This window comes from Eleginops maclovinus, chromosome 1 (genome assembly GCF_036324505.1).
Source record: "Eleginops maclovinus isolate JMC-PN-2008 ecotype Puerto Natales chromosome 1, JC_Emac_rtc_rv5, whole genome shotgun sequence".
In the NCBI taxonomy this organism is placed as follows: Eukaryota; Metazoa; Chordata; class Actinopteri; order Perciformes; family Eleginopidae; genus Eleginops; species Eleginops maclovinus.
In genome coordinates this window covers 14,188,254-14,212,387 of record NC_086349.1, presented here as the reverse complement: position 1 = coordinate 14,212,387, position 24,134 = coordinate 14,188,254, and the positions used below count along the sequence as shown (strand labels likewise).

The 24,134-nt window shown below is 40.7% G+C and overlaps 3 protein-coding genes across 4 annotated transcripts in view; 1 reads left to right on the top strand and 2 right to left on the bottom strand.

The window, feature by feature from the left end:
- Nucleotides 1-14,238, bottom strand: part of scn8aa (sodium channel, voltage gated, type VIII, alpha subunit a) — a 41,855-nt gene extending 27,617 nt beyond the window's left edge. The window contains exons 1-6 of one of the 2 annotated variants that reach the window (XM_063882905.1): nucleotides 14,054-14,238; nucleotides 10,666-10,999; nucleotides 5,304-5,422; nucleotides 4,207-4,296; nucleotides 3,726-3,854; nucleotides 2,760-2,851 (exon numbers count right to left, since the gene is read on the bottom strand). In XM_063882905.1, coding sequence (XP_063738975.1) covers nucleotides 2,760-2,851; nucleotides 3,726-3,854; nucleotides 4,207-4,296; nucleotides 5,304-5,422; nucleotides 10,666-10,944 — 709 coding nt within the window. In that variant the 5' untranslated portion in view covers nucleotides 10,945-10,999; nucleotides 14,054-14,238. Of the gene's footprint in view, nucleotides 1-2,759; nucleotides 2,852-3,725; nucleotides 3,855-4,206; nucleotides 4,337-5,303; nucleotides 5,423-10,665; nucleotides 11,000-14,053 lie in introns of those variants that run through there. The other variant, XM_063882914.1, reaches the window with a different exon arrangement.
- Nucleotides 14,239-14,953: 715 nt separating this feature from the next.
- On the top strand, nucleotides 14,954-18,355 carry LOC134869934 (transmembrane protease serine 11D). The gene is made up of 5 exons (XM_063891934.1): nucleotides 14,954-15,038; nucleotides 16,335-16,518; nucleotides 17,090-17,367; nucleotides 17,892-18,034; nucleotides 18,119-18,355. Exons 1-5 carry the CDS (start codon nucleotides 14,954-14,956, stop codon nucleotides 18,353-18,355), a joined length of 927 nt encoding a protein of 308 aa, XP_063748004.1.
- Nucleotides 18,356-19,640: 1,285 nt separating this feature from the next.
- The window catches only part of dip2ba (disco-interacting protein 2 homolog Ba), a 42,200-nt gene continuing 37,706 nt past the window's right edge, over nucleotides 19,641-24,134 (bottom strand). Inside the window, exons 36-38 of the mRNA XM_063880894.1 lie at nucleotides 23,622-23,796; nucleotides 23,379-23,502; nucleotides 19,641-22,767 (exon numbers count right to left, since the gene is read on the bottom strand). Coding sequence (XP_063736964.1) covers nucleotides 22,515-22,767; nucleotides 23,379-23,502; nucleotides 23,622-23,796 — 552 coding nt within the window. The 3' untranslated portion in view covers nucleotides 19,641-22,514. The remainder of the gene's footprint in view (nucleotides 22,768-23,378; nucleotides 23,503-23,621; nucleotides 23,797-24,134) is intronic.

Sequence of the window (24,134 nt, the reverse complement as noted above, 5' to 3'; positions counted from 1 at the left end):
GCCGAGACTGTAATTTAATATTCAATTTATTTAAGGAATATATTTTCAGTAAATAAGTCAATTATAAATGTTATAATACATCAAACAATTAATATATTATAATGCATTGACTTTCTGCGCTAAACATTCAAACAATTTATATTGATTTGTTTTTTTAATCTAGCTACTAATATACTTTGACAGATGACATACATCTCTAGAAACAAAACAAACAGGAAATATTTAGGAGCATTCCCACTCTTTTCAGATTAATCCAGACATCAATTTTTGCAGCGGAAGTCAAATCAAATAGACTGTTTTTTAATTGGAGAAATTTTCATTTCATTGCCAATGATGGACAAAGTGAATAAGAGGGGGAAGACTGTAGAAAAGTGAGAGGAAATCCATAAGGAGAGCACAGCAGCACAAAGAGGGGCCATGAGAAGGACAGAGGCACAGGCAAGGGGCTGGAAACCACATGCAGGTCATTTAAACTCCAAGGCTGAACAGGAGCAATTCAATGCCAGTGCCAGAGGGGGCACTTTCTTGAACTGTATGTATAAGGTGTCAACAGGAAAGCACTGAATCCCCATACCGTGGCCCTGCAGTCTGTCTCATCCACACCTTCACTAAAGATAAAAGTGTTTTACCTTCTTGAGCAGGCATCCTCTGGCAGCGTTCACATGAGTCCAAAAGGACCTCAAACATGGAAGCAGGATGACCAGCACAATCTTTTGTTTGTTCTCTACAGGTACAGTGGGCTTTACCAGCTGTACACACTGTATCTGTTTATTAAATATGCTCTAAATTTAGGCTAACATCTTACTAAAAACTCCTTACTCCCTTACTTGGCCGTGTCTAACAATTAAATCAAAGCCTCTTTTCTTATCTAGAATTACATGACACGTCTCATTAAGCAACTATTCCAATTTCAGTTTAGGTAGGGTATTATAAAGAGTATCCACATGTTCCAAAATCCTGCCCTCAACTGCACATTAATTATTTTCAGCTAGACTAAACCAATACTATATGCGCTACATTTCCCCCACTCCAGTGCTACAGGCCTTCATGAATTATTATTAAAGGGATAGTTTGACATTTTGAGAAATATGCTTATTCAATTTCTGGCACAGAGATTGATGAGAGGATAGATACTGATATTGAAATCTGTTTGTTTAAAGAAAAAAAGCTACAGCAAGCCGCTGGTTAGCTTAGCTTAGCATAAAGACTGGAAACAAGGGGTCACAGTTAGCTTGGCTAAGCCAAAAGATAAGGAAACCCACCCATCAGTTACAATTACAAAAGAGTAAAAACAGCAGTTCTACGTTTTAAAGAAGGACCAGTACATTTCTGGAGTCCCCCCGAATGCCTTGTTATGGCTTAGTGCTAAGAAATAGTAGCATGTAACCCGTTGTAAAGGAGAACTGACATTTTGGCGCTTAAATCTAGCAAAAAGAAATTACAAAATAGATAATCATTACCTAATGTAAGAGAAGCTGGTAGGTGGATTTTTATGGCCAGGATAACTGTTCCCTCTGGTTTCAGTCTTTGTAGTTAGCTAAGCTAACCAGCTATGTGCTGTAGCATTATATTAACCATTCAGACATGAGAGAGGTATCAATATTTCCATCTATCTGCCAGAAAACGAGTAAGCATAATTCAATTTCCACATGTTGAACTATTCCTTTAAACACAATAAGAATCCCAATCATCCCTTTTTGTTTGCACTTACAGGATTTCCTTTTTCATATTTCCAAATGAATATGCGGTTTAAAAAAGCCATTCACAGTGGTTTTTTTTGAGTAAACACCACATCTGTTCCACATCCTCTATCAATAGATAGATGGATGTGTGGTCAGTGTCACTCAAAAAAGGTCAAAAGGTCATTCAACCATCCCATCTGCATCCCCAAGGTCTACAATGTAAGCACACCATCTCTTTTTTCAGTGTGGTATATCATTCAAGGAGGTTGTAAAAAAGAGAGCGGAAAGAAAATCAATAATCAAACTAAAAACAAAAGAAGGCAAATCAAACTTTCAATGCCATTTGTCAGCCAAGCTCTTGGTAGGCTAATATTGTAAAAGCAAGTGACTGAAAAGCATCATGCAGCATAAGAGATATGTTCACAAACTAGGCTTGGCAGTCTTCATACATAAATAATCATTGAATTCAGTGGGATCTCCCTAAGATCTATTTCTCCTAAGAACATACAGTATACAAGGTTTGTTTTTGATCCCAAAAACATGGAATCCTTTATTTCCAATTCAATCACTAGGTATAAATGTGCAAACAATGATTGATGTTTAAATCTCACTTGCACTTTTGTAACAGAAGAACTAGAAAGATTTCAGGGAAATTTGAAAAGCTATGATCTTTTCTTAGCTGATTAATATACCATGTATAATGACCTGGTTTTCAACCTCAAATGAGAATACTATCAATAATAGACTTTGTAGCAGAACAGAGAATTTGCTTTATCCTAAAGCTGGTAAGAGAGGAGTGGCTTAGAACTATTTCTGAAGGGAAACACAGCTGCTTTGGAGACAAGATTGTAATGAGAGCGCTACTGGGGCAGAAGAGAGTGCAGACACTAGAGGAGACTGCAAAGCCTATCAAAAATGTATTAGTACCATTTTTGATAATTTTGGAGGAAAAATAAATCAAAAAATGGTTGTCTCCAATTCTTTTGTTGTTGATTAAATCATAATTTTAATCATAATAATAGTGAGTAGAAAAGAAAGGGTGAGAGGATCAGCCTTAGTGTTTAAACTGAGTCTCACCTGGAATGACAGAGATAGTTTTCAATGCTCGGAGAACTCTGAATGTTCTCAGCGCAGATACATTGCCCAGGTCCACAAACTCTGTTATATATCTGAAACAGGGGAAGGATCACACACAGAACAAACACGATGACAATAACCACACACGCCAAGAGCACAACACCACCGAACCAGGAGGAAACGACGCCACTCACAGAGCCTGTCCACTGAGGAGAAGGGTGGAAGGTAAAGGAAAGAAAGACACACACACCTAACACCGACCCCGCCCAACCATCACCCGCCCCATCCTGTCTTACCTGGAATAACAGAAATAGTTTTCAATGCCCTCAACACCCTGAACGTGCGCAGAGCTGAGACATTGCCTAGGTTTACAAACTCTGTTATATACCTGCAGGATCAAACCACAGTAACAACAGCTCGTTATTCACATGAAAGTATGAGGTGGGAGGGTAGGTTCACACATAGACCGCTCTACAAACAATGAAGATGTTCTTTGCATGGTGCTTATCATTAAAGGGATATGTATGTATGAGGTTGTGTAGAGGCAGGTAAATCTGTAGTACAGTTATGGGGTGATAAACAGTAGACAGGGGACACTGGGCCTTAAATTGAATGTTGCAGACTGAAAGAGAAAAGGTGAATGAGAGGGAGAGTTAGATGACGGGAGGAAGATAAATCCTAAGAAAGGGACTGGGGTGTGGGTGTTTTCAGGGAGGCCGCAGAGTGTTGGATGGAAACCTTAAACTCCCAAAGAGAAAGACGAGCGAAGTCTCAGATCAATGGAGAAAACACAGAGGATGAGTTACCATCAGACAGAGAGTAAGAAAGACAGAAAGATGAACAATTATCTGTAGCACTGACAGCTCATTTTCTTAACCCACCCGCTTTAATAAAACAAAGCAAATATTTGTGTACATAACCTAATTTCATCATCAAGTGACAGTCAGAATAACAAGAGATACTTACGCCATCGAAATGACCATGAAATCCAGCCAGTTCCATGGATCTCTGAGGAATGTAAACCCGTCTATACAGAATCCACGTGCGCAGATTTTTACAAGAGACTCAAATGTATAAATTCCTGTGAATGTGTACCTGAAAGGAAAAAGCGTTGACAGAATCAGATCACCAGGCTGCATCAAAGCTCACTCACATCTAAATCTTTATATCATTGTTAGTGGTTGAAACATCCTGGTAATGGAAAAAGTTGAGCTAAGGGAACAGGATACATTTGGGTAAATTGTCCCGTGCATCATTTTTAATTAACAAATGTGCTTATCACAGACAACCATAACAGTTTCTCTGGAGATAGTATTGGGCTAACTCCAGTTCACAGTTGGGTGTTCAGCTCTGAGCTACAACGTAAGAGTATTACAGTGGCACAAACTGGGGCTAGCAGTTAGCATGCATTCATATAATTGAGCGAATATAATAAATGTATACTTACTCTACTTGTTTTGACCACTCAGGAGGATCACTAAAGGTCATGAATATACAGTTGGTCAAAATGGTACACATAATGATCATGCTGAAAAGAGTGAGGGTCAAGTTAAGGAAAATATGGACAAAAGAGGCAATCACATTCATTATAAACCTTGTTTTAGAAGTAATACACAATGAAATACATCACCAGAATCTTAAGTATGCATTTAATGGGATTTTCTGTGGTCCATTGAAGCTTAACAGACCTCTTTGTAAACTGTTAATGTCACGAGACCTACTTATGGCACTTAATAGGAGGTGGTTTTGTGCGCTCGCTACCACAAATACCATTATTTTACCCATGAAATATTGATATGGTACATTTATAGTGGAATACAAAACATTTTGTTTATGAGACATTAGAGCTAAAGAGCATTTTTAACAATTGACAACATGGAGGAACAATACTCGCTCTTACTCATAGATTCTGATTTTTTTTTCTTAATTTGTTTAACAGGGGGCCAACATTTTTATACCATATTAATGAAAGGCTTACTCGGAGGAGTGCTCTTTTATACTTGTATCTTAGCAGCCTATTGTCACCCATCAATTTGCTAGCTGTTAAATGTGATAACTGTAGCTGGTTTTACAATGAGGGAAATCAATAAGCCTACTTAACCCACTTTATGGAAGGTCTGCTTCGATGAGCTGCAGCTCGTTTTCTTAAACAGACTTCCTTCCACCTCTTGAGTAACTTGACAGCTCTCTCTTTATATAAGAACAGGTACAACCTTTAAATATCTGGTCTGGGTACTGAGATGGATGGCACAGTGCTAAATCATAATAAGATGTTAAGGAGATCCCGTCTGGTTTACTGATAAGGATGACTCATGATTTGTGCTAGCCTTCCCTTCCAATAATGAAATGGCTTCCTGTACTGTATGCTCTTTTTTAATGACATGCTATTAGTTTCCATCCATACACCAGTTGTATCTACCCCCTCCCGTAGTTACAGTCACAGACAACAGCAATAGCAGAACAACAGAACATATCATCATGAATAGTAAGCATGAACAGGAAACTCTTTTGGCTCTGCTGTTTAGACACCATTTCAAAGGATATGAATGTATCAAAATTTTAATAGCTACTCGCCTAAACGGGTTTAAAGGACTTATGAAGTACAAGGCAGGTGTGGCACTAAAACGGAAGATTGTCTTCCCTGAATTTAGTACTATAAATGTCTGTGGAAAGAAGAAAAAGAGAGGGAGAGAGAGTATTAATCACTTAATCAGGTGAAAATAGACACTTCACCAAATGCACAATAGTTTCTATCATTGAAACATTTACCAACTGAACTGAATTACATACAAATACATACACAAAACAAATGTCATCATATTTTATGTATTGCAAGTATATTCTCTGCATACATGAAGTTCAGCATACATAACTTATATACATATATAGACACCATGTTAAGATATTATGTGCATTTGCTCATATAGTAAGTTAGTTGTGCACTTTCTGTCACATAAAATGATCTGAAACACAGAGGAACAGAGTGAAGTAGCTGTAAGGAGGTTTCAAATGTTCTTATGTTGTCCCAGTCACTCAGCGCCTTCCTGCACATCACGGCTTTGGTGGTTTCAAGAGAAGGAAACGCCAAATCCAGAAAGGCAGGCAAGCCTCTTTCTGTGGATAACCTCATAATTGTTTAAATAAAACATGGCGCTTTGCTTGAAACTTTAATGAGACTCTCTGCCTTTGCACAAGTGATATGGGCCCTTGTGCTTTTAACAAGGCAGCCCTCACTACATTAAGCGCTGCAGAGCTGGCGGCTCAGGGCTGAAGGCTGGAGACAGCGGAGGCAGAAGGGGGAGGAAGAGTACAGTAAAATTCCTCATGGTGATCACATGGCTGCAGGTAATTAGCACGCTTCTGACAGAGATTAGGTGCTAGTGTAAAATGTTAACGAAAAACAAAAACATCTTAGAGAGGAACATCGCACTGATTAAAGAGCCTTTCTTCCCAGAGGACGAGACACAGTTCTGTCACATGACCGCCCTGATATTAATTTGACTGAGATCTAAAGACATCTCAGAACAAGCCAGCACAGTTAGACACGATTAGATAATCTTACTCCCCAGATACTATTATAGGTCAGAGCAGCAGCCTCACCCTTATACTCATATTCTCATATATATGTACTGTAAACATTCCCAGTCAGTACTATTGTCAGTCAGAAGGACACACATGGAATCGCCCCAGTTATTGTTAGCATGGCAATCATTCCACACATATGTTGTGTGCATATGTAAAACAAATACACATAACCCTAATGCACAAGAACAAAAACCGGAACGCATAAAGCTAAAAAAAAAAGCGCGATCAAGGTTGACATCTACACACATGGCTTCTATATATGTAGGGACTGGAAGTGTTTTTTTTTTGTTCACGCATGACTAAACTGCTTCAAAGCTACTGAAAATTTCATAATCCAGAGCTGAGCAAAGAGGGAAGCCGAGGAGATGGAAAGGCAAAAAGCGAAGGGAGATGGAGAGCGACTGAAGCAGGCAGGCAGCAGCAGGCTGAGGAGAAGCAGGGCAGTGGCAGCCGGAGCCAGGGAGAGGAGCAGGAAGCAGGGTGGGAGGGGTGATGGGGGGAGGCAGAGCGAGAGGGGGAGAGAAGGAGAGTCTCTTCAACACAGAAGCTCCAGCAATCAGGCAGGGCGGCTGCATCTGCATCCATGAGGGCCACAGCAGCCATTCAAAGAGCCCCCTTCTTCTAACCCTTGTGGTAAATGGATAATGGAGACACACACACACACACACACACACACACACACACACACACACACACACACACACACACACACACACACACACACACACACACACACACACACACACACACACACACACACACACACACACACACACACACACACACACACACACACACAATATGCACGGGGCTCAACCTCCATGCTATCTGCTAACCTGCTCATGTATTCCTTACCATGCTTATATTCAGTTTGTTCCGTTTTACATCCAAAAGATAATGTTTCCTTCCCTAAAGGAAAAGCTCTAACCTTTGTGGGAGGACATGACTTTCTGTGACGGTTCATGCATCCAATAACCCCTTATCACATTTGAAATCTGTCATAAGCTTTTGGAATTAATCTTGAAAGTCTGTCCTTATGTGTTAATCTAAACAAAATCCCATTGGATAGAATGAGATTTTTTTAAAGATATATTTTGGGCCAGAGAGTGCCTTTGTTGGAGATGCTTTAAAGGGGGAGATAGAGGGGATGACTTTGCATGACATTTTCAGCTGGTTTGGAATTCGAACCGTCTTCTAGGCAATGGACACTGCATATGGGCCGCCAGCTTTACAGGGTAATTAAAATCCCAAAACATATTGTGAATTTAAGAAATGCACACATCTATCTGTAAAACATTTGAATTGTGGGTTCAGGCATTATTAAAAACCCAAAATGCACACGCAAGAAAAGAGTGCAGCATTTAGAATGTGAATGTCGGAGTTATGAATGAAGCTCTCGAAGCTTCAATCTTTCTGGTATTGATCTACCTCACGGAGTAATCTGTGCTCTTTAAGAAGACATTTACTTTATACCATGGTCCTTCACAAGCCATCTGTGACTTTCGAGTTAATATCGCTGTTTATTGGTTTGTCTCTGTTTGTTGTTTATGTTTACTCCACCCAAACATGAGCAGATGTTGCTTATCTTAAACACAGGTGTGGTATGGGACAGCATTGTGTCTGATTTGACTTCAAAAAAAGAATATTAGCTCTGTAGTATTTCGGTCTTCCCTAAGCAAAAATATGAGGGAGCCTGGCTATATCAAGAAGGAGAGCAAGTGTGCTCACGCATCCCTCCACATGTCGTCCATTTCTTCCCTGTCCTCACTTCCTCTCTCCTTCCTTCCCATTTCTATATCTCGTTCCCCTCTCCTTGACAACAATCCATTTCACCGTCCTTGTGCATTGACACCCGGCCCGACGTGGCACAGCCTGCCGGCCCTCTGTCCCAAATATGACGCCATCTAACAGGAACCTCAGCTTAGCATTTTACATGAAGAAGATTAACTGCTTTTCCTTACAGTTATTCTCCCCTTCCCTGCGAGAAAACCGTCCCGCCGGCCCTCAGTGACAGAGACATACAGAGCAGCGTTCTCCCGTCAAGGTCACCACCTGACCTAATGTCAGAGCTGCTGGAAGCTGCCAGAACCAAAGGAGCATCGGCCTCCTTTGGCATAAGAGGGAGACTAGATGGAGGGCCATAATTAGATTTGCCTGAAGCTTAGAGCTGACAGGACTGCTGGTAAGGGCAGGTGCAGGGACAACAAGCAAAACACAAGAAGCACCAACATGCCTGAAGACTCAAAAGCATCTGTGAGAGTCATGCTTGGACGTGGACGTTAGTTGTGTGTTGGTCAGTGAATTTATCAACAGTCCCCAGAATCGATCGATGTGTTTGCCACGTGCCATCTGAGTCGTGTCTCATCCTTGTGCACTGGGCTGGTGTGTTACATAACAGTGAGCGTGCGCGGTGTAAAGACAGGGAGGAATGAGACAGAGACAGACGGAGACTCAAATACTGTGCACCTGAATTCACACACACACACACACACACACACACACACACACACACACACACACACACACACACACACACACACACACACACACACACACACACACACACACACACACACACACACACACACACACACACACACACACACACACACACACACACACACACACACACACACACACACACACACACACACCATCTAAAAAAAAATCTGTTGAGCTAATGATGATGACTAAACAAATATTACAGGCTTTTTTTTCCAGGCAGGACTTGTTATATTTAAGGAACACTGTGTGGACAGGCACTGAGTTATACAACATCACAAAAGTGAAGCAGCATTTAAAAAATATCTGATTTGAGGAGACCATTTTGAATAGAAACGCCAATTTTGTTACATAATTCTTTGGTAACAATAGACAACAAATGATTTTACCATGGTAGAGGATGTTGGCCTAACTCTTCAGTGTATTGATCAACACACCAGCATTAAACCGACCTTAGGACACTAATTCAAAAATAATTGAAGTTTGGAACTTTCCATAGCCTTCATTTCACCCTTTATCGAGATAATGGAGTAATGGATGTTATGTCTTTAAAAATGTTTATTTAGAGGCCAATTGGTCCATCAAGAGCAAGACACAGTCACCTGACATGAATCCAGTCTGCTATAACAGTTCTGGTTGACAGGGACACATAATGGGGATGTTCAGGGACTCTCAAGGTCATCTGTCCGTCCTCACATGGCGTCAGGGAGGACAGGTACTCCAGAGAGATGTGTCTCCTCTAAGAGAACCAGACTCCTCTCAGCCTACTGTCGCAGCCGCATTTCGTTCCTGCCGAAAATTAATTTTTGAACAATTAGGAAAGTCGGTCATGTGGAACAACCGTCTTTCAAACAGTTACTGCTTCGGACCTTTTCCCCAAAGCCCCGCGAGCAAATCGGAGATACGGACCACTCAACGACTGGAGAGCTGGACTGTCACAGTCCCCAAAGGTCTTCAAGGAGGAACAGATAATTATATTCTTTACTTTTATCATAAAATTAAAATAGCTGTAAACACAGCACACCAAAAAACTGTCGCAAACCACACGTCACTCCTCTGAGTGTCTGAGTTACTTCCAGCAAATCATATGACTCACCTCGACGTCATTAGGCCACTCAGCTATTAACAGTTATCTGAGATGTTAATATGCATAATTGGATTTGGCTGATGTACAACAACGGGCTTTCGATATACGTAAGCAACAATACCGGTGAGTATGCTGATCAATCAGGGAACAAAAAAGGAATAGTGTTGCAAGTTCCGGGTTGTGGCCACATTTAGATAACAATTATTTAAATCTTAAAATGTTTAAAATAAAGTCCTGCTTATCTATCAAGATGCCACAGACTTCATTTAATTTAAATAATGCTACAGAAAGGTCCAAATCTGACAAAACAACACCTTAAAAGACTGAGATACAGAGAGTTGAGCAGTGATGTGATGTAATCATATTCTGCCTTCCAAAAAGAGGCACTATAAATGTAATATTACAATGTTTAGTAAAATAAACAGCTTGATTTTAGCTTTTGGCCGTCTGAAGTAGAGGGGCAATTACCATTATTTTTAGTAAGACTGCGTATCGCTTAAAATGTTCATTTTGGGATACCAGTGTTTCAGGATATAAACCTAATACTTGAGAATAGAGATCAGATGCCAGCTTTTAGAACCGTTTTTTATATTTTGGATGCTGCATTTCTGTTGTATTGAAGCTTGATACCCAGCCATATTCAGAAACATCCTTTGGCTAAATCAGCTCTAATGGTTGTAATATAATAGCATCACTATACATGTGTTGGTCTGCCTCAGATGGTAAACTCACTTTCTGAGAATTCAGGTAGTATGGGTCCAGGTCCTCCAGTGGTACCGCCACCATTCCCTTAGGGATGTCCCCGTAGATATAGGGCAGGCTCCTCCCAGCCTCCAGGTCACTGTTGGGCTTGGGCTTGTTCTCATCATCATCGTCGCGGTAGCTGCTGTCCTGCTTGGGAGGCTTCCTGTTTTTCTCCTCATTGATGCGCAGCTCAATAATCGCCAAAGATTCAACAGTAAACTTCTTGAAGCTATCAGGTCCTGGCGGTGCAATAAGGGGTGCAGCCATGTTTTCATCCTGCAGCTACCTGGTCTTTAGGTTTGTACCATCCACAGTAGCAGCTCTGCAGGAGGAGCAGACAGAGACAAGAGGTTAACCAAACGTTCATAACACTTTTAAAGACATTTTTGATGCTGCGCAACTGAATACTATTTATTTTTATCCAAATAAAATAATTTAAGTTGTCAGCACTACTCCTTAAGACTTTGTGAATAAAAGAAAACATTTGGAACCAAAAGTAACCAAATGGATGAAGAAGGGTCACAAACACCGACATGCATGCATGTTTACGAAACACACATGTTTTACAGATGCATCGAATATTCATTTTAAAAGAGGCTAAATAGAGGAAATGCAAAACAAACAGTGTAAATGCTAATTATTTGATTCCGCTGGTATTACAATGGAGGAAGTACTACAAAAATAGCTGCCTTAATGATGCATACCTCGCGACATTAATTAATAATAATATATTTTTGTTATATTGCTTGTTTTTTCTTATACATTTACACAATAAAACAGCCAATAAATAAAAACATTTGTCCAAAAACAGAAGTCTACAACGTCAACGTACAATCACAACAGGGCATTTGATGCTCCATGATAGTGTGTATATCTCTATAGATTGTGTATACAAAACTATAGATTTTATACACAATGTCTGCACATTTGTCAACGCACACAGGGAGAAAAAGTGTTTAACAGTCAAAGAGGTGTTTACTTCAACCCTCTTGAACACTCCACCTATGTATTTATGTCTGGCTTTCTCTTTAAATAACTATAGATATAAATAGATCCTGTTTATATTTGGTGTTTTAAAACCCCTTTTATTATATGGTCAACAGTCAAACCCAAGCAGATGGCTGCCAAAGCCATAGTCATTATGTACGGGGAAATATCCCTTTAAGGGTATTAAGCTGCCACAAACCCGACATTATCTTCCTCTCTTTACCTTTTCCCAGTTAAGGGAGATAATTGCAGTGGAAACATGAACAGACTTGTGTTCAATAATCAGTTAACGTCAACAGGGAAAACTTGTACCTTAAAACACGCTCAGTGGCTTAAAAAAGTATTAGTTTACATGAAAACTATATCAGAAATAAGAACCAATAAGAGTGTATTCGTAACATGTTGGATTTCAAATATATTGACATATCTTTCCTCTCACAACAAGACCCATTTATGATTTTACTCCCAATGAGGTTTTTTAATAGCTCTGAAAACGCTAACAGGAAACCCAGTGCACTTAATGGCTGCATGACTCAAGCCTTTTCGAAGCACACTTAAATGTAAAAGGCTATGATGGTAACATGACAACGGTTTTGAGCTGTGGGACACTGTCAATATTCCCATGTGAGGCAGTGCTGGGGAAAACAAGAGGGAGCTGAGATGAGTTCACAAACACAGCCACACCTGAACAGAGACATTTGGAAGATGGCTGGAATAATTGGGGGTTTTATGTAAATTTCACCCTCAATCCCACTTTCATTTAACACGAAGCTGTTTTTCAGTCTATATGGTGGAGGTAAAGCAGCCTTATTATGGAGAACACTATCCACCCTATCTGAATCACAAGGCCTGTCACTTCCCTGCTCCCCTCTTGCATAACACAGCATCATTAAACATGCTCGACGTGTAAAGCAGATATCACACAGCAAAGGCTCCACACATGAAAACATGCAGCCTGTGAGCCAAGACGTCTGTTTTAAAATGGACCCCGGAACCTGGCTGTCTCTGAGCCTTCTGCTGCTCTGCTGGCGCTGTCCGCTTCAGCACCACACGGGTGCGCGCAAACACACATGCACATGCACGAAAGCATACGCAAGGTTGATAGAGAGAAGAAATCATAACCGATCTGACAGGGAAAACCCGTTTTTTCGATTCTCTAGCTATGCTCTCCCCTCGACGCCTGTAAAGGCCTGCAGATGATCCTTCAATTCTGTCCAATGTTAGGAAGTCATGATGACAACACTCGTCTTGTGTCTCAGTCTCGAGAGCTGCTTACCCTGGTTCGTTTATTTCCACAGAAAAAACAAGACACATTTTGCCATCGTCTCAGTTCCCAATTTTAGAGACCAAATGAACACTTGTTCCATAAACGTGTTAAGGAGGGTCGTGGACGCCATTGTGTGCATTTTCAACCTAATATATTGCATTGAATAGTAAAGTAAGAAGCATTATGGTGCACGGTGCTCTCAAACAAATTAGCAAAAGCAATATTGCTGCAGTGGGAGGTTTGTGTTTAAAATGTCACGTAAATGTGGATGTGTCAAAGTCACAGGTGTAATGACGATGTATCACAATAGATCAAAGCAATATGTTCCTGATATTGACTAAGCGTATCAAGCAAATCACGATTCATTTTTCCTTTTCTGGGATATGCTGTGCGTTTTTTTTGCGCGTTGCCTTGGAGGATCTGCACCACACCCGTGAAGCCATGTCGAGTGCCAAATCAATAAGGGCTCTATCTGTGCACAAGATAGCCCAAAGCATGAAGCTAAAGAGCAGCTTGAAAACACACACACTTACGGTCTGAAATATTAGGTTAAACATAAAAAAATAAGACGATTAGGGAACAGAGGATGATGCTACACCAAAGTCACCTGGAGGAATGTAAATTTCTTGGCTGTTGGTTGTGAAAGGATCAGGCTACTCACATAGCATCGAAGCCGTATGGTGATTCATGAGCCCCATTCTGTAGTCCGGAGGGGCATAAAATGGCAAAAAATAGTGACCACAATTTGGGAGAAATCTCCAGTTTCGTTTTTATTTTTTTGGGCTGGTTCAGTCAGACGGCGCCCTACCTGATGCCTAACCTGCGGGACATTTTCTCTCACAAAGGTTTAATCAACGCCTCGGATGCTCGACGAAATAAATAATCCGATAGATTCCTTGCAATCAACATAAACTGATTGACAAATTAGGTTTTCGTGTTCTGGTCCAGCCGAAAGATGCTAACCAAGCGCAGACACCCTCTCCCATCCCGCTCCAAAAAAAGATGCGGGCAGTGTGCAGCTCTGCGACATTTACGCAAGGATACCGACAGCGAGAAAACCTCCACTCACCAAACAGCATATGCACCGTTTTTCTCGAAAGGTTATAAATGAAGGATACTCACTTTGTAAGCGTTACAAAGAATCCGGAAAGACGTTGAAGGAGTGCAGATGTGGAAAAGACTAGGGAGAAACTGCAGTTGTCGCCATATTGTTGCCGCTATCTTCCCCCCTCAGCGCGAGCAGTTCCCCTGCATAATTGATGACTCTCAGCAGAATGTAAGGGAGTGTCGGCAAGTGCGTTTTGTGAAATCCTAAATGTCATTTAGGCCTGCAGCGTCAGTGTGGTTCACCAAAACAGCTCACCGGGATGGGAGATGAGCCTGTGTGAGATTGTGCAAAGAAAATGCGCACAAGGTTTTTCTGACAAAAAGCATCGGCTCACTTTGTGTGCAGTTTGTAGAGCAGGCATTTATTTTGCTGGCAGGCTATGGGCACAGGCTATGGGCTCCCACAAGGGGCCGTATGTCTGAGATACCTCTGTGAAACCTGTTCAAATTCATGTGAAATGCCAAAATCATGTAACATTCCCCTCACATAAAATTATCATTTGCTTTGTGAAATGCATTAAATAAGACACTTAGTTATAAGTGATCCGGTTTATTCTATCACACACATATTTTAGAAGATGGAGCATATCAACTCTATGTTATTGCAGACTATATCTTTAATTATAACATCTGCCTTCTCCTGCACTGCTGTTAAATAAAACAAATTAATATGCAAATTGGCAGAACCTCATCTGGGAAACTGCCCCTCTGTGTGTGTGTGTGTGTGTGTGTGTGTGTGTGTGTGTGTGTGTGTGTGTGTGTGTGTGTGTGTGTGTGTGTGTGTGTGTTGTACAAAAAATAATATTTAATATAATGTTGTTGTTTTTTTATAATGTTGTTATTTAAACCTGCAAATGACGTCATTGGCCGGAACGTGGTCCAAAAAAAGTCTTCAGGAGTTTAATGTTAAACTAGATGGAGTTAAACCTGCTGCTGCTGCTGCTGTTGCTGCTGTATGTGACTCCTCTGTGTTTAAATGCTCCAACTTCACCAGAGGACAGTGAGTACAGCCATGATCAGGGGAGGGAAATGTCGAAGTAACTATAAAAATATATATTTTAGAGAATAATCATTTTACTTTCTGAAAAAAATGAGCTCATTTTGGGCGACCATTTAGCTATTCTATTCAGTCCAATAATATAGTCAGTGAGATTTGTTGTTAGTCAAATGGGTATAAAGCCAAAATGGGAAGTTGACAATAAAAGCATCTATACAGGTAACTCACTTTTACTAAGTTGAAAAGTTGATTTTCTTCTGCCTGAAAAGATCATATTTAAATCAACAATAGGAAGCTTACTTTTGAAAGAATAAGGAATACCAAATCTAAACCTAAGAAAAATATTTTTGATTCATTAGAAATATAACACTAACTCACTCAGTTTGTTTCAGGCCATGCTTGGTCTGGTATGACCAGAAACTAACTCATTTTGGCTGTTAGCAAACGTAAAGTAGAGAAACACATTGTCGTAGGTTAACATTAATGGGTCAGTTTGCAATCTTTATGACTGTATTTAAACTAGCATCACGCTTAATTTTAGCGTGTCGTTGCAGCTTAGGTAGGTAAGTTAACATTAGAGAAGACAGCAATAGTAAGCTACTTTTAAATGATGCAACACAAACCCAGCTAAATGGTGCCAACTGTTTTTCAATGCGTTAGCCAGCAGCACTATCTTCAAACGTATCTAAATCCAACTAAAAGTTTGGCAAGTTTCCAAAACTGATAGCCCTCCAAAGACACTTCAAAAGCATAATTATAACGTAATATTATCATAAAAACGTCAACAACGAGATCGATAATTTAGTAGGCTACTCACAGCTGTCAAGCTAGCAGTGGAAGACTCCTGTGACGCGCAACCAGTGCACGAGCAAAGTGCGCGCAGCTATACAGGTAGACAGTCCTGAGACAGCCACAGGTGACAGGTGTTTTTCAGAGTCTTATGTTGATTGTTCTCGCCTTAACCTTTGTACAGTTAAACAAAAGTTAAACATTGTGCCGAAATGAGACATGTTTGTTGTTTCCTGCTTGTTATCTTCTAGTGGATCACATCATTATAACTTCCCACCCTCTGAGTTGCCTTCAAATAGTTTTTAGTTTATAAAGCCGTATTATTAAAAAAAAAAATACATATAACTTTAGAGATAAATCCAAATGAATCTAATTTAGCTTGATAAATAATCTCAATGGTTTTTTATTTTATCAATATACTGCAGTGGACTGCTTTTCTGTACTGTAGAACCATTAGCTATTAAACCACATGTAATATCAAAATTACATTAAACTTTGTGTGTTTCTAAGGCTGTGGGCAGCGGCCCCTGGTCAGCCCCCCTGGTGAGTCTCGTATACTGGGGGGTCGGGAGGCTCCTGAGGGGGCTTGGCCCTGGCAGGTTAGCATCCAGATCAAGTCCAGGCATCACTGCGGTGGGACGATCATCAGCAGGCTCTTGGTGCTCACTGCTGCGCACTGCTTCAAAAAATACCTGTGAGTAGGTTATATCTGACACACCTCACTGACCTGCCCTCAGTCACATTTATTACATGACTCACTCTGCATATGTGCCGATCGATTAGACAAAATAATGTAAACACACTATGGAAACTTTGATTCTGAAGTGTACTCATAACTAGGAATTCAGAAGTTAAAACCAACGTGGCCCATAAATTCATCCTTGAATATAGTTTGAGAAATGCTGCTGTGATTCAACCTAGTTCGACCCACCTCTGAGTTCTGGTGATTTTTTACTTTTGTGTAAGTGTGTGGTGCACTTATATCCATATAGGAATGTCCAATAAGAAGTAAACACAGATTACAAATATCAGTTATATTTCATGCCTCATAAATCCCACACTAACAAAAACAGACAATATGTAGAATATATTTGTATATCAATAAAATAAACAGTTCAGATGAACACATAAAACCACCATTTATGTACTTTTTATGATGGGATAGTAAACAGCTGGCTCTTTTTGTAAAGGGAAAAGCATCATCAGCATCATGGACAGTTAAACGTGTGAAATTTAATGTATTGCTGTGTCTGTTCTGTCTCCAGAAGGATCCACATAAATTATTTCAGTGTGGTGGCCGGATTGAATGTGTTATCTGCTCCAGGAGATCGAACCCAGATCCGCTCCATCAGTAAAGTGAAAATGCACGAAGACTACAGCAACGTCACGTCTGACAGTGATGTGACTCTCCTGCTCCTCAGCTCTCCCTTCGACTTCACTGACCATGTCCAGCCGGTCTGCACTCCTCTGTATGACGCTCATGAGTTATTCCTCAACTTCAGCCACTGCTTCATCAGCGGATGGGGGAGCCCCTACTACAAAGGTTGGTTCATTTTTTTTTCCACATTGCACTTTTGAAACCATGTCTGACTAACACGATGTATAGTTTGAACAGACGGATCGTATTTGCCATAAAAACATTGTATTTTTTAAACCTAACTGATACAGACTCAGACATCATTTGGGGCCCTTTATCAGACTTTGTTCCAATTCATCTAAAGCCACACCATACATGCAGTAGCACTCCTCAAAAGACATGAGTACAAAAGTGTAAAAGTAACCATAACTACAAGAGCTAATAAAAGTAACCTGTGATGGCAGCAGGAATATGTTAAAAGTCCTGAGAAAAGCATTGGCCAATTTCAGCCTTTTTCTTTATTCAAGGCTTTATTGCCAGTTATTTTAATGTTTTGTGAATCAGTTATTAGTTCAAATGGATCATTCAAAAGTATACCTTAACCACTGCATAGCTAACCGACATGTTGGTCAGACAGAGTGGGGGGCCTTCTACGTGTGCCCAGGGGCCATTAATGTGTCATCATCTGTCTCTGGTGTTATTGACTACAGGCAGGCTGATGAACAGATTGCAGGAAGTGGAGGTAGAGCTCATTGACAGGAGAACATGTAACGGGATCAGCTGGTACAGCGGCTTCATCACTGAAAACATGATCTGCGCTGGACTGGAGAGCGGGAAGGCTGATTCCTGCCAGGTGATTATTCCTTTAAACATTTCCCAAACTTCCTTCAGGTTTAATTTCAGTAAGACGTGACTGCTTTGTGTGTGTGTCCCTCAGGGTGACAGCGGGGGGCCCCTGCAGTGCTACAGTGAGGACGAGGACAGGTTTTATGTGGTAGGAGTGACGAGCTTCGGTCATGAGTGTGGACTTCCTCACAAGCCGGGGGTGTACGCCAGGACCAGCAGGTTTGCAGGTTGGATGCAGGGTCAGACAGCATCAGCTGCACACAGACTGAACACGAGGCTGATCCCAGCGCTATTCAGTGTCGCTCTGATGCTGCTCCACACTGTCTGACAGCAATAAACATCACTGCTTCACATCAGACTGTTAACATGTTTGAGCCGTCTGAGGAGACGTTCCTACGACTCATCATGACATTTATTTTTACTGTCATTACGACTCAGCTTGACCAGCCTGTTCATTCTACGCAAGCTGTTTCAATTGCCTTGAATGCAAAGTTTCTTAATCAGCCAGAGCGATGTGGCTAACGGGGAAACTGTATTTTGTGAAAGTCAGAATTTGTTTTCTTATTTCACAAGAGATTATGATTTAACTGTATGTTTTATGTATTGATATACATTGTTTATTTATTGGATCATGTGTATTGGGTTTGTTGACTACGGTTTTAAAAAAACAAATGCCTCTCTGGACATTAAGGCCTATTCAGTCAATTACAAAAAACGTATTTTACAAATATAAGACAAGATTACATTTAATTGCATTAAAAGTTAAAAAGTGGATAAGTAAGAAAAACATAATGAGGACAGGGCTTTCCACATATCAAGAACTGATTGCTTTGTTTTAATGTGCAGGTTGAGTGAGAGAAATAAGAGTTTAAGTCAAATTAAGGTTTGAAATAAACACTTTAAGGCTAACGAGGCAAGATTATTAATTCAAATTTGAATAAAAGTCAGTTAGTTCAGCTTTGAAATGAACATTAATATATATCTATGTGTAGTTGAATAGGTTTCACTTACCAATAAGGACCACTGGAAGAGGGTTCATAAGCCTTTAAGCAGAAGTCAGCTATAATCCATTAATATATAAAACAAATTCATTCTAGTAGGAAAGGTTGTGCTGTTAAATCTCTCTGGGTGGTGTTTATCCTTTTTATTAAACTGGACCGAATCCATCTATTTACATACAGCAGACGGTATGGCATATCAGAACGTGAGGAGCCCATGAGCACGTTAGCCCGCCACCTGGTGGAGGGAAGATGCTACTTTACTTTAAAGAAGAAGAATAAGAAGAAGACATACTTTTATTAATCCCTTACAGGGAAATTGCTTTCTCTACTCTGTTATGTTGACACACATTAAACACACAGAGGATATACATGCACAAACACAGAGGAAATACATGCACACACAACCACATGCAGAGGAGAGGTGGCAGAGCAGAGAGGCAGCCAGGTACCCGGCGCCAAGGGAGCAGATAGAGGTTAGGTGCCTTGCTCAAGGGCACCTCGGCAGTGGCCTAGGAGAACTGGCACCTCTCCAGCTACCAGCTCACTCCATATTTCTTTTGAAAAGCAGCAGCTGCTTCCTGAAGATGTGAAAAAGAAGAAAGCACCAGAAAATTCTGACAAAGGATTTTTTTTATTTTACATGAAACACATCCAATGACAGTGTGACAGTGTTTTTTTTGTCAAGTAAGACATGTTGTTAGAAGTTATCGCACCATTGACTAGTTGAGAATGTCTCTGCTGCAGCTCGACGATGCATAGTGAACAGACAGTCGCTGAGGTATACATTGTGGGCCCTTGAGTATTTTTTGTGTGAAAGATCCTAATTTCATTACCTCACATGTACATTTGTGCTTGGAATAACTTTGGAGGTTTGAAATGCACGCTATTCTTCACAACACTTTGAAAACTGAAATAAATATTAAAATGGAAAACGGTGGATATGTCAAAATGCATTGACCGTGTTGAGTGGTCGCCTGTTGAGAAAGTCTTCAGCAGATCTCAATGAAAACTGGTGATGATGAACAATTTAAGAGTGAGATGTTGGCATGGAAAAAGAATGACTGATTTTCACACATAAAGGGCATCCAGGAAGAAACCTTGTTTGTTACGACATTGGAGGACAGAAGCCTGTCAACCTTCCCTTATTGAATAGCACCAATGTCTATTGAAAAGGCTTGAAGGCCAACATGACATTATAAAACTTTATTAAAACTTGTCGGAGTTAAACAGTAGCAACAAAGCAATTTTCACACAGCAGCTCAGAAGCTTCACTTTGTTATTTATGAGTTATTCTAACGTGCCGCACATACTGGCTCGCATACGTGTCCTCGGTGTCCGTCACCGAATGAAAAGTGGTTCATGTTTTTTTTTTTGGGCTGCTTCAAAATCAAACCAGCTGTTTGCAGAAGTTAAGCAGTTTTAAAAGAAAGATTAAAGAGAGAATTTAAAAAATCCTTAAAAATATTGAACAAACTGCTTAGAACTATATCCGATTCCAATGTTGATTGGAAAGAAATAAAATACAGTGGTGGCGACAAAAAAAAAAAGAAGAAAGAAATGTTCAATATTCTGGGATTTGTTTCGTTACAAAAAACAAACCTTGTTGCACCAGATAAGCCAAATACCACTGTTTAGCTGGAAAAACACACACACACACACACACACACACACACACACACACACACACACACACACACACACACACACACACACACACACACACACACACACACACACACACACACACACACACACACACACACACACACACACACACACACACACACACACACACACACAGAAAGTGCACATTGTTCCTGCCAAAATAATCTGAAACCTTTTTCTTCTCTCTTGTGATACCTTTAAATTAACAAAGCAGAAAAATGCTGTCAAGTATGAAAGATCATATCCATGTACACATCAACACCAGTAATATTTGACCTCTAAAATACAGTATACAGATAACATCCTTACCCTCATTTATTGCCTCCATTTTTCTTTTTTTATAAAGGAGGGTTCTGCCATTTTTTAAATCACGGTTTGCTTACTGATTGTTGTTCATTCCTAATTAACTTTTTTCAGTGTTACAGACATTCAGAATTGGTTCAAATGGTTATGATATGAAATGAGAAAGGCATGACCGCAAACATCTTAGCAAAACAAGAAGAAACCACCCCTCCCCCTTCCTCTATCAAAAATGATACGAGTTATAAACTGCCGTCAGATTCCACATGTGAAAAAGGTGGAATAGTCCTTTGTATACACTAATAGCACAGCTAGAAATGAGGGATTAAACATTAAAAAGTTCCACAGGTTTAGTAAGGCAAAGTTCTGATATTTTATTTTGTTAGACCGTTTGTAATCATACTGTAAATATCACCATGGTGCAGTAAAAGGCACTGACTTGCCTTCTGAAGATCTACATTAATGTAACCGGCTGTGACGCTAACATGACGTGAACACTGCTCCTTTGCTTGCTCATGGGAAACTACACACAGACTGCAAGCTAGCAGCTTTATTGTGGCCATGCCCGCAAACCGGTGTCATCCTGTCCAGCTTGACCGTAAGAAAATCTCTACTTAAGGTCCACTTTGTTCTGGAGCTTTCTATTATATTACACTCTAAAGAGGACTGACCAACCAACCCACTGCTGTCAGAGTCCATAGCTAACAGTTTTCTTTTGTTAACCTGCATGTTAACATTGATTGCATTTCAAATAAGCATGCACACCTAAGCTCTTCTTTTAAAAAGTGTTGCTTTAAAAAAAAAAATGCATAAGCACTTCACAATCATCAGAACTATCTAACGGACCAATCCTTATGTCTTTCTGCCCATCAAAGATCACCTCTCAAATCCAGGTTTAAGAACAACGTCTTTCTTTTCCCACACCAACAAACAATTCAGTATGTGATGGGAGGCGAGAGCCACGGGGCATATGGTGGTTTACTGCACCCGCTGGTGGCCCTTCTTAATACTGATGTAGATTTGCTCTCACGAAAGTAGCTAACAAGGGGTGAGGGGTCCCTTGAGGCAGGGGAGACAGGAAGCGGACTCAGAGGCGCGAGGACTTAAAGTGCAAGAGGGGGAAAGTTCCAGCTCCTCTCAGCAGTTCCCGTTCCTGCCTTCAAGAATGGAGGGGGTAAAAACAAGAGAGAAACACACGGTGATGAATGGATCAGGATAAAACCAAGGAATGGAAGGAGGGGAGGATTTGCCTCTTTGATGAAAGCATGTAATTAAAATGTCTTTTAAAAAAACGTGAGTTTGCGTGATGAGGGATGGAGATCGTGTTTCAGTTTCTGAGGGAAGCACGTTCTGGTCACAGTACTCGAGCTGTGTTTGCATTCCCACATTGTTTGGTGTTCCCAATCTGTGTCTGAGCTTTAAAATCGGGGGGGTTGCTACTGAACACACCCCCCAGTCCTCCTCCCTCACGTCTTTTCTCAGAGCCCGGCTCAGTTTTCTGCATTTCCATCAGATGGGGAATCACATGTTGTAGGCCACGTAGATAGGGTCCAGTTGGTCGGCCAGGAAGGAGTCTCGCAGGTGCATCCTCTGCTTCTCTCCTCTGGAGTTGATGGGGATCACCCCGGGGTCCACGATGACCACCACCCCCACGATGAGGTGGTGCTCCTCCAGGACGACGTTGGTGACGAGGGGCACCAGGTCCAAGGCCTCCTGCTCCGAGCCGCTCAGCTCCGCCACCACCACCAGCAGGTTGGTCCACGTGAACACAGCGCTGAGGAGCGAGAGGGGGTCAGTCATGGGATGTCTGTTAGTGTGAGGACTACAGGCTATGGTACAACGGTGTGTCAGGAACATCGTAGATTAAAAATAAAATAAAAACAATGTGACAGTGGGGAGTTATCAGAGGCAAACATATATATTTTCTAAGATTACAGTCGCGAGACAAACCCTTGGATATTTCCTGAGATTAAATGAGCTAATGGGAATGTTCTTGCATACTAAAATAATAAATCTGCCGGGAAAAAATAAATGAATAAATACAGAACATGTGATATCCTTGCGGCTGTCCTTTCTGTTAAAGTTCCTGATGAACAAAAGCTATCACATCATTTAAAATAATAATAATGATGAGCTCTGCTGTTGTTATTATGGGGATTTGGTGTGAAGATCTCAAGTATTTTCTTACTGCTAAATCCAATTTCATACTTCATTTACCACTTTAATCTTAAATCAAAGTTTTTCTTTTCATACTGCATCCTCCTCCTGCTCTGTCATTTTATTTTTACACCTACAATGGCCCATTTCTGTCATTATCACATGGTCTTTCTGAGTGTAAAGAGAATATATATAATGCTAAATATATCTCAAAATAAAGAGCGTCACCTTTCTGCGATGCAGCGGTGGGCTCGCGAGACAGACGTCTCAATGTCGATCGGGTGATAGCGTAGCCCCCTCAACTCCAGCGTTTCATCAAGAGAGCCCACCACAAACAAGGCATCATGACGATCTGTAGCGGAGAAGACGAGAGTTATAGACACAGTGCAACAACAGGATACAATATATGTTGATGTCGTGATAGGCAAAAAGGCAGTGAATGAAGTCAACTGTTTCCAAATGTCCTCTCACCGCCGCTGGCATCCAGTAGCTCCGTCCTCTTGATGAAGCCCAGGTAGCCCGTCCTGGCCCACAGGGTGTGGGGCTCCCCAAAGCTGAGTTTGGTGTTGAAATGATCCGCCTGCAGGCTCTCCTCCCCGTAGATGGTGTAGTAGCCACTGGCACTGTGAGTGCTGCTTACCCAGATCTGACACACAAAAAGGTGAATGAGGTCATTTTATACAACAAAAACTGAGCTTTATTCCATTATGAATAATCTTCCAATCAAGTTTTAGACAAATCAATCAATCATTTGGTTTATAAAATGTCAGCAAATAGTTCAAAAATGTCAGTCCCAGTTTCGTTAAGCCTAAATGTCTTGTTTTGACAGCGCAAAACAAAGATATTCACTTTAATGTGTTTTAAAGCAGAGAGCGGGAAATCCCTTTGTTTGGTATGATACATTATTCAATGATGAAAACAGTTGCAGATTATCACTGCAGCTCTAATCCAAATGAACCGTTCTGTTTAAATAGCTCTGCTCAC